The sequence below is a fragment of the Saccopteryx leptura genome, chromosome 6, assembly GCF_036850995.1.
Source record: "Saccopteryx leptura isolate mSacLep1 chromosome 6, mSacLep1_pri_phased_curated, whole genome shotgun sequence".
Taxonomy (NCBI): Eukaryota; Metazoa; Chordata; class Mammalia; order Chiroptera; family Emballonuridae; genus Saccopteryx; species Saccopteryx leptura.
In genome coordinates, this window is record NC_089508.1 from 192,029,094 (window position 1) to 192,044,506 (window position 15,413).

The 15,413-nt window shown below is 49.6% G+C and overlaps 1 protein-coding gene across 2 annotated transcripts; it reads right to left on the reverse strand.

The window, feature by feature from the left end:
- Positions 1 to 386: 386 nt before the first annotated feature.
- On the reverse strand, positions 387 to 13,509 carry LOC136376647 (small integral membrane protein 10-like protein 3). Of its 2 annotated transcripts, none has more exons than XM_066342849.1 (2): positions 13,134 to 13,271; positions 387 to 2,197 (listed from the first exon to the last, which is right to left on the reverse strand). In XM_066342849.1, the coding sequence occupies exon 2, from the start codon at positions 2,116 to 2,118 to the stop codon at positions 1,342 to 1,344; it is 777 nt and encodes a 258-aa protein (XP_066198946.1). In that variant the 5' UTR covers positions 2,119 to 2,197; positions 13,134 to 13,271; the 3' UTR covers positions 387 to 1,341. The 2 variants fall into 2 exon arrangements, with proteins under 2 accessions (XP_066198946.1, XP_066198947.1); XM_066342850.1 differs by having other exon boundaries at positions 2,071 to 2,197; positions 13,134 to 13,509.
- Between the last annotated feature and the right edge of the window lie 1,904 nt (positions 13,510 to 15,413).

Sequence of the window (15,413 nt, forward strand, 5' to 3'; positions counted from 1 at the left end):
AAACCCGTTTCTACTTGAAACACTGAAATGTACCCTCACCTCATTTCACAATCCCAGTCCACCAGGGACCCCCAACGGAGAGTCTGTCCACTAACTGGGGCTTCAGTCACTCGATCAAGATGCTGTCCTTTCAGCCTGGCTGGCCGTCTCTCCCGCGCGGCTTCCCACTGCGGGACTTCCAAGCAGCACCAGGAGGAGGATGGCACAACGCAGGGTTTCGCAGTCACATCCCAGGAGGAAGGCGGGAGCCGAGTCCGACCCAGCTTGACATTTTTGTGCATCACGCCCGTTTCCAGTCTCCCAATCGACAGCCGACGCCGAGGATGCTGAGATGCGGTCGCAGTGGGAACGCAACGTTAATAAAGAGACAAGGTGCACCAAGGCCGTACACATAAAATAAGACCTTTATTATGCTAAAGAACAGGTTTTCTTTTCCATTTTCCCAAAACACCAAAATAGCACAGGGCACAGTAATCTAACACACAGAATAAACCAATGTATGCGATCCATCATCCCCCCCAAAAATGGCTGTCTTGCTTTGTTTTTAACAAGTTACACTCTTAAGTGACCTTTACCAAAGTTATCAGCAAATGAAAAGAAAAAAAAAAAAGGGAGTTACCTCAGAAAAACCTTAGTCTAAGAGATAATCTCAACCCCTAGGAACTGGAAGCTTTCTACAGGGCGCCTCCAGGAGGTGGCTCGCTGTGACGAAGTCTCACGCTCACTTCTGCTTCACGAAATACTGCGGGGCTTCTCCGTTTGAGAAAGGTTTGTTCTAAAGGTAAGTTTAAATATTGCAACTTTCACCGCAGGGCCTCCATTAAAATTGCATTTTGGGCGGAAGGAAAAGGAAGTGAGGAAAGAAATCAAATTTTGCTGCAGACCACAAGTATTCTACAAAATGCAGAAATGGTAACAGGTCACCATCGACTCCGCAGGGCGTACAGCAAGTGCAGCGGACGGACATTTACCAATACTCACTTCCGCTAGGTGATCAGACAACCTGGAGAGACAGTGTCCGGGGCAGTCACTGGGTACTGAAGGTATATAAAGGATTTCATGTTAAATCTTTATGGTCTAATCTCATATTTATGTAGGACATATTCACGTGCTCCTGGAAATGGTCTCCCAATCCTGAATGGCTTTCAAGCACGATTTAAAACATGCTCAAAAACTTCCTTCTGCATCAACCAGCAGAACTTCTGCTTGAAGTCTGTCTGGACAAACAAGCCAAAGCAGGAACTTCATGGTTGCACTGTTTGCATTAGACTCAATGGGAAGAAACCATTCTAAGACAACTTTTAAAATTAATTTCACTATGTTTATTGTTCGACTTGTACCTTAACTATGGCATAATGGCGTTGCTATTTTAAAAGCTTGTACAGTCAGAATTCCCAGCATTATCTGCAGATGATTTGAGGTACTTTTCACACTTGGAGGCGCTTTCCTGTATTCTGCTGTTTGCTCTGAGAGCATGGGTTCTGAACGGCCAAGGGAAACACACACTGTTTTATCACTCAGGAATGCTTCGGGCCACACGGGCAGCAGTGTGGACGGGACAGAATGCAGGAGAGACGGTTCCACCACAGCGCTTCTCGCCTCAAGACAAGCGCTTGGTTCATCCTCCGGAACTCCCACTTCTGACCGCTTCTGGTGGCACGGCAGCCCTGACCCCCAAGGCTCTCCTCTGCGGCACTGTCCTCTGCAGCCGTCAGTGGCTCTGGGCCCTCCGCCCGCCCAGTCCCTCACCAGGGCCTCCTCGACACCAGAGGACACCCCAGCAGAACACTCGAACACAGGAGCAAAGAACAGATCCACAGTCTTGCTCTGAGCCACTGTGGAAGTGGAATTTCTTCTTACTGATTCTTTCAAATATAAAAGCACTTCGATGCCGTTGTGAAGCAAGAGGTTGGGGTCACTCAGATCACGTTTCATTTCCAGTGATAACATCTCATCTTGTGAATTCCTATGTACATCAACCGCAGCCTCAATCACCCAGGAAGGGGCACCTGACGGGCGAGGGCTCTCCTGTGTTCGAAGGCTCCAGAGCAGCTTGTCCAAGTCCTCTCCCTGCGCTTTTGCGAGGCCGAGGCCAAGAGTCCCTCTTCTGTCTCTCATGCTGTGTCCTCTGATGCGGTGAGCCGAGGACACACCTGGGTCAGTCGGTGGAAGGTCTTCAATGGATCTCAATGTGAACCTGGAAAAGAGAATCAGATTCAAGTGTTACGGTGAAAGGTCTGGGAGAGTCCCACACAGAGCTATTTCCTAACAAGTGTGAAGGCCTCCCTCACGGTCTCTGCACTCTGGGAAGAAAACAAAGCAGACAAGTCTCACTGGGGGCCGGAGTCGAAGGCCCAAAGGCTGAGGACCAGCAGCCAATCAGGGGCTGATCCAGCACAACCTGGCATCAGAAGCCTGGCCTTCCTTCTGCCATGGATGGAGAGACACAGGCATCTCCAGCAGGAGATGCTGCTAGGCTGCATTCCAGATGAATTACTCCAGCTGCTGTGTGGTGGACAGACTTGAAAAGAATCACATCAGGCCGATTAGGAGGCTATTTATTCCAATACTGCAGGAAAAAAGATGACTAAGGCTATGAGCACAAACAGGAGAAAATATATATCTTTTAATAAAGGTAGTGACTGATCAGATGTAGAAGAGGGTGAGACGACCCATACATGTCTTCTGACTTTCAAGCCTGGCTAGTGAAGGTGTCATTCACTGAAAATAGGGAGGAGTTCAGGTCGGGACACACAGAGCTTGGCTGCGGGACTCACGCAAGCAGCTGGGATAATAAAGACTTCATTCATCTCAAGAGATGTTAGGGTCAGAAGTGGCTAGCTTTGGGAGACAGATACAGTGATGACCTGGCTATGATGTGTGGTGAGAACACAGACACATCTGGGAGCCCAAGGCCAGGATCTCCGAGACCTAAAGATTGGAGGCGGCCCTGGCCGGTTGGCTCAGTGGTAGAGCGTCGGCCTGGCGTGCAGAGGTCCCGGGTTCAATTCCTGGCCAGGGCACACAGGAGAAGCGCCCATCTGCTTCTCCACCCCTCCCCCTCTCCTTCCTCTCTGTCTCTCTCTTCCCCTCCCGCAGCCAAGGCTCCATTGGAGCAAAGATGGCCTGGGCGCTAGGGATGGCTCCTTGGCCTCTGCCCCAGGTGCTAGAGTGGCTATGGTCACGACAGAGCGACGACCCGGAGCGGCAGAGCATCGCCCACTGGTGGGCAGAGCGTCACCCCCTTGTAGGCGTGCCGGGTGGATCCCGGTCGGGCGCATGCGGGAGTCTGTCTGACTGTCTCTCCCCATTTCCAGCTTCGGAAAAATACAAAAAAAAGAAAAAAGACTGGAGGCGAAGGACTCACCAGGGAGGAAGACGTCAACTGCACTGAGTGCTTCAAAAAGAGGGGATTCGCTGTGTTTCCTGCACAAACAGCTTAGTTAGCTCCAAGTAAACCTCGAAAAACTACACAGTCAGCCCTCTACCCTAGCAGTCGTTAAATGGAGCAGGAGAGAAAAGATCAGTGCATCTCTGCTTAGTCCATTTCTATCTCATCCCCCTTTTAACTTTTCCTACGTTTTATAACATATATCGTGTTCTGGTACAGCAAGATATTTAGTTTATAAATAAGTATAGATATGTATTTGCGGAGTGTGCTCAAAACTTTTTGTTAGGAGTGGGACCATCACTCTACATTACAACTGGAAAATACATCTGAATACAAAGCAGCATACAAACGTAAGGCACAATCTCTTTTAACTGAAATATAAGTGTCATTACATTATATTAGTTTCAGGTATACAAAATTCAATACCTTGATCACAAGTCAACATACATTGCCACACATAGTCACAATTTCTTTTTCTTGTGATGAGAACTTTTAGGAGGTGCAATTCTCATAAGAGTGAATTCTGGCTACAATTCAAAACAATACTTACAAAGTACACCAGGTCAAATATATAATTAACTTCTCCTGACAGTCTCTCTCCCTCTCTCAAATTAACTTCCCAAACCACACTATGCAAGACCTTTTTTTTTTTTTTTGTATTTTTCTGAAGCTGGAAACAGAGAGAGACAGTCAGACAGACTCCCACATGCGCCCGACCGGGATCCACCCGGCACGCCCACCATGGGGCGACACTCTGCCCACCAGGGGGCGATGCTCTGCCCCTCCGGGGCATCGCTCTGCCGCGACCATAGCCACTTTAGCGCCTGGGGCAGAGGCCAAGGAGCCATCCCCAGCACCGGGCCATCTTTGCTCCAATGGAGCCTTGGCTGCAGGAGGGGAAGAGAGAGACAGAGAGGAAGGAGGGGGGGGGGGTGGAGAAGCAAATGGGCGCTTCTCCTATGTGCCCTGGCCGGGAATCGAACCCGGGTCCCCCGCACGCCAGGCCCACGCTCTACCGCTGAGCCAACCGGCCAGGGCCAGGACCTTTATTTTGTTAATTTGAAATGTACTAAGAATGAACATTTTCCTGAAATGGAAGCATTCCCAAATATACTTTTAATACATATTAAAACAGGCTTAAAAAGAATTCTGAAGGAAAACAGTTCATTGAATATGGGCAACTCTCAGGAAAATTAGTTCCTAACCACTTTCATTCTGTCCTCGTACAAGGACTTAATACTGTTCGGAAAGGTAAAGTATTCCCAGAATTGTGCTAAAATATTTTGTATAAGGCACTATTTATGGAACCAATAAAGTAATCATGTATTTAATGATGATAGAACTTCTTACTAAAGATCTTCTAGTTCTTCAGTAAATTCAGTTAAAACTGAGACTACTGGAATGAAGGAAGGAGTCTATTTTGAAGTTCAAGACAGTCTGATTCAGGAAAAGTAGAGTGCAGAACTGGGAGTAGATTCCTGAACTAGTCCCCTCTTTCCCCCCAAATATGGCAAAGGTTGAAAAATGGAACCACAGAGGCCAGAGGGGGTGCTATGCACAGAAAACAGGATGGTCTGGGTGTGTCCAGGATCCTCAGTGTAGACATGACAAGTCACCGTCCACAAAAAGCCCCGCCTACTAGAGGCAGCTGACCTGCTGCATGACAATAGGCCTGACCCAATTAGGCAGGTGCAACCCTGTTGGACTGTTGTCACCTTACCTTCCCTAACCTGAGCTATTAATGGCCTCAAGGACTTGATGGTCTGGATACCACTGCTCTGTAAACTAAAAATATCCTGGCCTCGATGCTTCGGAAAACCAGCTGGTAAGACTGTTCCCAAAGGAGACTGGGAGGAGACACAGCCACACGAGCAGGGGCTGCCCAGCCAGGTCAATGACAATGGGCTTGGAGCAGAGTCCTGCCTTCTGATGGCTCACAAACCTGCTGGAAGACTGTGCTGGCCTCCTCCAGCTTTTAGACATGATTATACACCTTCACACCCTGTGTTCGTGACTAAAATGATCAGACCAAGAAAGAGGCTGAAACTAATTCCTCAAACTGCTACCCAGCTTAGGGGAGAAGCCGGAAGGACTCAGTCCTATGTACTATAAGCTGAATCATGACCACAGGAAAACACCACCAGGTGCTGGGTTCATGCTACAAATCACTTAGTGTGTCCCCATCATACCTGCCCTTCAAGAGCCAGTTGTGCAGCTCTCACTGGCCACCACCCATTTCCTACTTCTGTCACCTGGGTGCCGAAGGTGCATTTGCTCACACATCTGAAGGGAGGGCCAGCTGTGTCCTAGCTGGAGACTTTGGGGAATTGTCTCTCCTCAAAATGCTGAGGATTAAATGTGTGAAAACACCTAGCATCTTTTCTGACTAGCATCCCGTTGGCATCTAAAAAACTGCAGTCATCATCATCATCAAGAGTATTTTAGCCTGACCAGGCGGTGGCGCAGTGGATAGAGCGTCGGACTGGGATGCGGAGGACCCAGGTTCGAGACCCCGAGGTCGCCAGCTTGAGCACGGGCTCATCTGGTTTAAGCAAAAGCTCACCAGCTTGGACCCAAGGTCGCTGGCTCGAGCAAGGGGTTACTCGGCCTGCTGAAGGCCCGCGGTCAAGGCACATATGAGAAAGCAATCAATGAACAACTAAGGCGTTGCAACAAAAAACTGATGATTGATGGTTCTCATCTCTCCGTTCCTGTCTTTTTTTTTTTTTTCATTTTTCTGAAGCTGGAAACAGGGAGAGACAGTCAGACAGACTCCCGCATGCGCCCGACCGGGATCCACCCGGCACGCCCACCAGGGGGCGACGCTCTGCCCACCAGGGGGCGATGCTCTGCCCATCCTGGGCGTCGCCATATTGTGACCAGAGCCACTCTAGCGCCTGGGGCAGAGGCCACAGAGCCATCCCCAGCGCCCGGGCCATCTTTGCTCCAATGGAGCCTTGGCTGCGGGAGGGGAAGAGAGAGACAGAGAGGAAAGTGCGGTGGAGGGGTGGAGAAGCAAATGGGCGCTTCTCCTGTGTGCCCTGGCCGGGAATCGAACCCGGGTCCTCCGCACGCTAGGCTGACGCTCTACCGCTGAGCCAACCGGCCAGGGCTCGTTCCTGTCTGTCTGTCCCTATCTATCCCACTCTCTGACTCTCTGTCTCTGTAAAAAAAAGAGTATTTTAGGGGATGAATGACAAAATACTGCTGAGGGGTCCTGTAAAGAGGTCAGAGAGGTGATCACTGGATGGTAACATGGAAGTGGCCGTCTTTTCATTGGTTTACTGGCCATTTGTATATCTTTTTTTTTAATTGACTGATTTTAGAAAGACAAAGAGAGGAAGGGAAAGGAAGGGGGGGAGCATTCATCTGTTGGTCTATTTAGTTGTGCACTGATTGGCTGCTTCCCTATGTGCCCCGATCCAGGATCAAACCTGCAACCTTGGTGTTCCAGGGTGACACCTGAAACCGACCGAGCTATGTGTACAGCTCCTTTGGAGAGCTGATGAACCAATCTTACCCAGGAGAAATGTCTTCTCAAGTCCTTTGCCAACTTTCAGATTAGGTTATTTTTAATCATTGTTGAGCTGTAAGAGTTCTTTCTATGTTGTAGATATTAGTCCTTATCAGATACATGATTTGCAAATACTTCCTCCCATTCTGAGTTGTCTTCACTCTCTTGATAGCGCCCCTGGATGCACAAACATTTTTCATTTTGATGAAGTCTATAATCTATTGACTTTTTCTTTGTTGTCTGTGCTTCTGGCAAGAAATCACTGCCAAATTCAATTATCATGATTTCCCCCTATGTTTCTTCTCTAAGAGTTTTATATAGAGTTTTGTTCTCAAGTTTAGGTTTCTGACCCATTTGGAATTAGTTTTTATATATTGTGTGAGGTTGGGGTCCACCTTCACTCTTTTGCATGTGAAAGGAATTCATTTTTAGCTATCAAGAGATGCTATGGTCTAAATGTTTGTGTTCTCCCCAAAATTCATATGCTGAGACCCCAACCCCCAAAGATGATAGTGTTAGGTGAGGCCTCTGGGAGGTGCTTACATCAGGAGGGTAGAGCCCTCATGCATGAAATTAGTGTCCTTATTAAAGACACCACAGAAGCCCTGGCTGGGTAGCTCAGTTGATTCTAGCACTGTCCCAATATGCCCAGGTTGTAGGTTCAACCCCTGATCAGGACACATACAAGAATCAACCAATAAATATGTAAATAAGTGGAACCACAAATCTATGTTTTTCTCTCTCTCTCACTTCATCTCTCTAAAGTCAATTTTAAAAAATGTAAGAGTCCTCACTGGTTGGCTCAGTGGTAGAGTGTCAGCCCAGCGTGTGGAAGTCCCAGGTTCAATTCCCAGTCAGGGCACACAGGAGAAGCGCCTATCTGCTTCTCCACTCTTCCTCCTCTCCTTCTTCTCTCTCTGTTCCCCTCCCGCAGCCAAGGCTCCATGGCCTCCGCCTAAGGGGCTAGAATGGTTCTGATTGCAGCGGAGCAACGCTCCAGATGGGCAGAGTATCACCCCCTGGTGGGCATGATTGAGTCTGTCTGACTGCCTCCCCGCTTCTCACTTCAGAAAGACAAAAAAATAATAAAAGCAAAAGAAACCCCACAGAAATACCAGGCCCTTCTACCACCTTTGGACACAAGAAGGTGCCAGCTGGGAACCAAGGGCCCTCAGGAAACCTTGACTCTGCTACCACCTTGCTCTTGGACTTCTGTCTCCAGAACTGAAAAATAAGTGTCTGTCTGTAAGCTAGCCAGTCTATGGAGGGGAAGAAACAGGTCCTTGTCCACAGATCATTTCAGACACACAGCCAGGCTCCCTCCTGAAGCTGTTCAGTCCTAGATAAGATCGGTTCATCGGAGTCAACGCCAAAGCCCTTCCATCCAGTGCCTGCATGAGCCTCCCCTAGACTTCAGTCTGACTCTCCCACCACCTTCTTCCTCAGTGACCAGCTTCCTCCAGCCCCGGGACACACGAGGCTGGCCTCTAGGGCCTTCTTTGTGCAAAGTGACATCCTCTTCCAACCCAGACATCTCTGAGGCTAAAGCCCCCACTGCCTTCAAGGTTCTGCTCAAATTCATCTCATCAATGAGGCCCAATCTGACTATTCGGTAGGAAACCAGCTTCCCTACCCCCCACCTGCCCTCCTGCCCTTTTCACCTGACTGAAATGAATGAATGCAGTTTTCAAGTGATATGGAAACGCTGAAACATGGAGCTACGAACTTAGGATGTCACTTGGAAAAAGAGGACTACGAAAGAGCAGTTAAACACAGAACAAGGACAGGGAGCAGCCCAAGGAAGGTCCTCTCAGGCCTGGCCCGCCCAGGGCCATGTGGTTGACGGTGACATTACAGGAAGGCAAGGACACTTGACAACTCAGTTTGACAGCTACCATCAACCTGCACAGAGCCTTCTTTTTTCCAACTGTTCTTTTTAGTCCTCCTCCTGTAATAGTCACAAGAATCTGGGTGAGCTGGGGCGAGGACACTTGATTCTTCCCACGGTATACAGGCAAGACTTGTTAACTCACAACAGATTCTCAGTACAATCTTCTACCTCTCTCCTACTGCATTTCGTAGTTGGTATGGATTCTCATCATTTTTTTTTTACTGTCGTGTATTTCAGATTCTGTAAATAAGTAGGATGCTAAAGCCTCAAGATTAAGATTCACTTAAAAAGTGTTTTAAAATCGCACCCTTTTCAGTTCACAAAACCCTTTGCATCTCTTTTCCCATTTAACTATCTGACACATTAAAGAGATATCAACTTCCTTAAAGCGCCTTGCTGCCCTACAAATGATTTGGGGTTCTAAGTAAACAAGGGGGAAATGGAGTCCTTTATTCCTTGTTACACTCGGCACAGACGCCAGCCTCCTGCAATGAAGAGGGTGGATACAGTGTTTTAAGTAAATGGGAGGCGCAGAGCTGGGGCCGCCTCCTTTACTCAGATTCTATTTTCTGCTGCAACCCCCTTTACCAGAGGCCAGAATAATTAAACCCTCAAATCGGGTATCTTGCTTGACCAGGCAGTGGCGCAGTGGATAGAGCATCAGACTGGGGTGCGGAGGACCCAGGTTCGAGACCCCAAGGTGGTTGGCTTGAGTGCGGGCTCATCTGGTTTGAGCTAGGCTCACCAGCTTGGGCCCAAGGTCACTGGCTTGAGCAAGGGGTCACTCGGTCTGCTGTAGCCCCCCAGTCAAGGCACATATGAGAAAGCAATCAATGAACAACTAAGGTGCTGCAATGACGAATTGATGAAAAAAGAAATTGGGTACCTTAGTGATTTTCCACAAATGAACAGAAACTCTAAACCTTCAGGGGGATTTGTAGTAGCAGATGTACATATTACAGTAAAAAAGAGACACGCCATTTCCACCCTGTCCCCCTCATTCTGTAAAATGGCGGCTGCTGCACCTGATCAAGCCCCAAGTCCCCACACCATTCTCAGCTCTTCCTCCAGGTCCTTGGTGACCCCTTCCCGTCTGCCCCCCCCCCACACTCACCCTTGACCAGACTACAAAGGCCCACATTCAACCCCTACTAGAGCATTCAGCTCACAGGAGTCCCCAAAGCTGTCCTGCACCTGGACTAGTACGTGGCACCAAGTCATCTATGACAGGCTTTGGGGACTGGGTCACCTAGCTCTCCTGACTGCCTACGCCACTGTTCCAGAGCCAATTTCCCTCCTTCAGAATGCACTTAACCTCAACTGTTACAGTGCAGATTCCTAGTTATGAAATTTGTATTTGAATAACCTTTGCAGAGATCACCTCACTGCCCTACAAACAATGGGAGATGTGGAATTCTTTATTCCTTGTTGCATCTGAAACAGCCTTCAGCACTCCTGCAATGAAGAGAGCAAGTGCAAGAAAGATGACACAGATATGGTGATCACAGAGGTCCTCTCCAAGATGAGAACTGAGGTGGAAGAATGCACCAGCCTTCAAAAAGCCAGGGAAGAACAAGCATTCAAGGTGGGTGGGCGGTGGGGGGAATGCATATGCAAATGTCCAGGAGCAGGAAGGGGTTTGGAGCATGCAGACAGTAGATAAGAAACAAAAAATAGTAAGCAAGAAACAAGCTGGGTAAGAGTCTAGAAAGATGAACAGAAGTCCAGTCTACAGGGTAAAACATGTGAACTGCATTCTGTGTGCAATGGGAAGCTCTGTTTTTGTTATTCTGTGCAGAGTGATGTGACCTTTCGTGTGGTGGAAAACAGATGGGAGTCTAGTGCAATCGTCCAGGTGAGTGATTATGGTAGCCTGGACTCGGGGGGTTGTCATAAACATAAGTGGACATATGAGAAAGGTACAACACTCATTTTCAACATTACGTACACGAAGTTTTCTTTTACAGTCATTCATGCAATTTTATAAATGATCACAAATTATTTCTATAACTCTAGAACAACAGTTTCAAACCTGAGAGCTTGGGGGTCAGATTTAACCTGTTTGTTTTTGTTTATTGAGAAAGGCAGGGAGAGAGAGGTTCATTGAGCTGCTCCTGTATGTGTCCTGACCAGGGAATCGAACCAGCAACCTCTGAGCTTCAGGACGATGCTTCAACCAACCAAGCTATCTGGCCAGGGCTTAATTTTTTTTTTTTAATTTACTGGGAGATACAGAGAGGAAAGGAGAGAGAAGGGAGAAAGAAGGAAAGCATTCATTTGTTCCACTTAGTCGTGTATTCATTGGTTGCTTTCCATGCCTGCCATGGCCAGGGATCAAACCCGCAACCTTGTTGTTTCCAGAAGTCAAAAATCTGTTAACTTGATATCTAAAAACCTGGATTTCCGCCTGACCAGGCGGTGGCGCAGTGGATAGAGCGTCAAACTGGGATGTGGAAGACCCAGGTTCAAGACCCCGAGGTCGCCAGCTTGAGCGCGGGCTCATCTGCCTTAAGCAAGGCTCACCAGCTTGAGCACAAGGTCGCTGGCTGGAGCAAGGGGTCACTCGGTCTGCTATAGCCCCCCCCCCCCGTGAAGGCACATATGAGAAATCAATCAATGAACAACTAAGGAGTCGCAATGAAGAATTGATGTTTCTCATCTCTCTCCCTTCCTGTCTGTCTGTCCCTATCTGTCCCTCTCTCTCTGACTCTCTCTGTCTCTGCCACAAAAAATAAATAAAAATAAAAAAAGTAAAAACCTGGCCTGACCTGTGGTGGTGCAGTGGATAAAGCGTTGACCTGGAATGCTGAGGTCTCCAGTTCGAAACCCTGGGCTTGCCTAGTCAAGGCACATATGAGAGTGATGCTTCCTGTTCCTCCCCCCTTCTTTCTCTCTCTACTCTCTCTAAAATGAATAAATAAAATCTTAAAAAAAAAAAAAGTAAAAACCTGGATTTCCAATTTCTCTTAGAAATCACTCGATCTGACCAGTAACAGTTGGCTAGTGGCAACCGCCTACAGCAGAGGCTTTCTGGTTCCCTGGTTCCCACAATCAGCGCACTTGACTCATTCGTAACACCTGAAGGAAAAGTATTTGAATTTTCTCTTCTAGTCTGTTACCACCAGCCCTTGCTCATAGAAAAGTACTGTATGTAGCTCAAACTGGACCCTGAAACAGAGAGGCAGGTCCATCTCACTTCACCTTAATACAATTCTGACCAACAGCTGGTTTCAAGTTTTATGTGGCCTGCCAGCACCAGTGACAGGCACCGAAAATCTGAATGTCCAGGGAGGCACAGGGACCATTCCATTCTGATACAACCAAACTAGTAGGAATAGAAGAACCACCACCCGGTCTCAACACTGCCTGGTCCTGCTGCTCAGGTGTCCTCATTTTGCACATCGAGGAGCAGTCAGGTACTGTTGGACTGTAAACTCCAACAGGACAGGGTCCTGTCCCCCTTCCATCACAGAGCCTGCACCCAGCAACCCAGTGGACACTCCAAGATAGGTCAATGGAATCCAAGGGGGGGGGGGTTGGCACTTGGTCATGCATAACACACTGGGAAAGGAGTAATTCTCAACCTAACGACTTGCCATTCCTCTAGAAAAAGGCATCTGTAATCCAAGGGATGGCGAAATGTCAAGTCATTTATAACAAAGGTGATTTCCAGGGCGCTGGGTGGGTGTGTGTCTACTATTTCACATCTGACTTGTTTCTGGCCTCTTAACCTTTTGCGTCTCTACCTCTTCCATCCACCTCATTTCCCCGCATCCTCGCCCCCACCCCACTTCAAACGCAGCCAGGATAAATAAGCTACAGCTGTCAGAATATTAGCTAACATTCATTAACCCATTGTGAAATTCCAAGGATAATCTTTTTCGAAGCTTCGTCAAGTTTGGGAACTCGAAAAGCTGACCATAAGGCCATCCCCCAGCCCCCAGCCCCCATCCCCATTTGTTAATCTTCTGGGAAAAATTTCCTCTGCAGGCCCGGGGGGGAGGGTGGGGGGCTTTCCAGCCCGGGGCCGGCGGCCTCGCCCAGCGCCCACCCCCCGTCTCTCCGCGGACTGGCGCCCCAGCAGCAGGTCCGCAGCCAGAGCCAGCTGCTCCCTCCACCCACCCCGGGCCTTGTCTGCAGAACCGGGATAACAATAACCCCAGCGGGGTTTTTCTCCCGTGGGGCTGCAGGAGAAACGCGCGGCGCCCGGCAAACACTCGGCATCCCGCGGGGCAGCTCGTGCCAGCCTCCGGGTCGCCCCGCGCGGGGTGGGGTGGGGTGGGGAGGGGAGGGTCGGGGCCGAGGGGCCGAGGGACTGGCGGGCGCGGCCCACCCACCTGCAGGCGGACGTTGAGCATCATGGAAGCCACGATGTAGAGGTAGGGGAAGTTGATGCGCAGCCGCCAGGCCAGGTCGAAGAAGATGAGCAGCGTGCGGGTCAGCCCCTTGCAGAAGACCCCATAGGAGCGCGCAGCGGCCGAGCGCGAGAGCCGGACAGCCAGGCCCGACAGAGCCGCCGCCATATAGACCCGCGCCCGCCGCCCGCCCGCCGCGCCCGGCCGCGGACCCGAGCCGCCCGCCGCCCCGAAGCCCGCTCGCTCGCTCCCGGATAGGCCCCGCGTCAGCCCCTGGCCTCCGCCCCGGTCGCTGGCCCGCGCTCGGCGCGCTGAGGGAGCGAGGGAGGCGGCGGCCAGGCCGGCGGGAGGGCGGGCCGCGGGGAGGGGAGTCCGCGCGTCACGCCGTGGGAAGCGCCTCCGGGAGACACCACCCGCTCCCGGACCGCCGCCCGGCCTGACGTCACAATGCCCGCGCCGCGCCTGCGCGCCTAGGGCCCGCCCCTACCGCCCCTGGCCGCCTCCCCGCAGCTGAGGCGCGCATGCGTGGGCGGTGGCTCGGGGAGAGCCGCGGATGTGCTGTCTGCGGCCGCCCCCTAATGGTGAGCAAGAAAATAAAAACAAAGGGAGGCAAGGAAGAGAGACTTGGAGTTAAGAAGAGGATGCCTGACCAGGCGGTGGCGCGATGGATACAGCGTCGGACTGGGATGCGGAAGTTCCAGGTTCGAGACCCCGAGCTTGAGCGCAGGCTCATCTGGTTTGAGCAAAAAATCACCAGCTTGAGCCCAAGCTCTGATGGCTCGAGCAAGGGATCACTGGCTCTGCTGTAGCTCTCCCCCCCCCCCCCCAGGCACATGAGAAAGCAATGAAGGAACAACTAAGGTGTCCCAAAGCACAACGAAAAACTAATAATGATTGATTCTTCTCATCTCTCCGTTCCTGTCTATCTCTGGGGGGAAAAAAAGAGCCACACAACTCTGAAGACACTGAATGCCATGTATGCTGAAAAGATTATTAGAATAAGTACATTTTGTGTTCGTGTTATGAATGTCTTACCACAATTATAAAAAGCAAACAGAGACTTCTTGAGACCCAGAGGCAGAGCACTTGCCCCCTGTAGATTGCTTGTGGTCCCAGCCATTCTTGTTAAGGGCCCACTTATGAAAAGTTTAATATTTTAATAATTAAGTCCCTGATGTAAGCTTGGCCTGTGGTGGCACAACGCATTAAGCGTCCACCTGCAATGCTGAGGTTGCCAGTTGGAACCCCAAAGGACATGAGAAGCATCTACTAAAAGTTGATGCTTCCTGCTCCTACCCCCCCTCGCTCTCCTGTCTCTAAAATCAATAAACAAAATTTTAAATAAAAAAAGTTCCTGCCCTGGCCGGTTGGCTCAGTGGTAGAGCGTCGGCCTGGCGTGTGGAAGTCCCGGGTTCGATTCCCGGCCAGGGCACACAGGAGAAGCGCCCATCTGCTTCTCCACCCCCCCCCTCCTCCTTCCTCTCTGGCTCTCTCTTCCCCTCCTGCAGCTAAGGCTCCATTGGAACAAAGATGGCCTGGGCGCTGGGGATGGCTCCTTGGCCTCTGCCCCAGGCTCTAGAGCGGCTCTGGTCGCAACAGAGCGACGCCCCCTGGTGGGCAGAGCGTCGCCCCTGGTGGGCGTGCCGGGTGGATCCCGGTAGGGCGCATGCGGGAGTCTCTCTGACTGTCTCTCCCTGTTTCCAGCTTCAGAAAAATACAAAAAAAAAAAAAAGTTCCTGATATGAAAAGTAAATACACTGAAACTTCCAAAAATTCTGGTGTTCTTGGTTTTTTGGGACGGTTTCCACAGTGAGTTTTTACATCCCTACTTAAGCACATAGGTTGGTTTCTATCAAAGATTTGCATGGTGAGAAGTGGATGCCTTCCTTCTCTTTTCAGACGAAGTATTTCATGTTTTTACTTCTCCTTACCAATGAGGAAGTCTGGGAATGTGATACCAGTGGGACAAAAGAGTTTCACTGATGAAATGAAAGTTTTAAGTCCTTTCAGAAAGCAAGAGTAGATAGCAACAGTGTGAAAACAGATTTAAATGTAAAAATCCTTTGCCCCAAAACAGGTTTGCAAAAATAATTTTTAAAAGTCACTTTTAAATCCTCTATCATGAAATGAATTCACATTCAAAATATTTTTTTTAATCTTTATTCTATTTAGCTATAATCCAAAAATTATAAATCACAGAGGACATTTCTGGTATTGTCGCAAAACTTACTTAGCATTATTGCTTTTCTTTTAGTGTCTATT

What these genes read in the sequence shown, in the direction of transcription:
- LOC136376647 (XM_066342849.1), bottom strand. Translation starts at nt 2,118, where the DNA reads ATGAGAGACAGAAGAGGGACTCTTGGCCTCGGCCTCGCAAAAGCGCAG.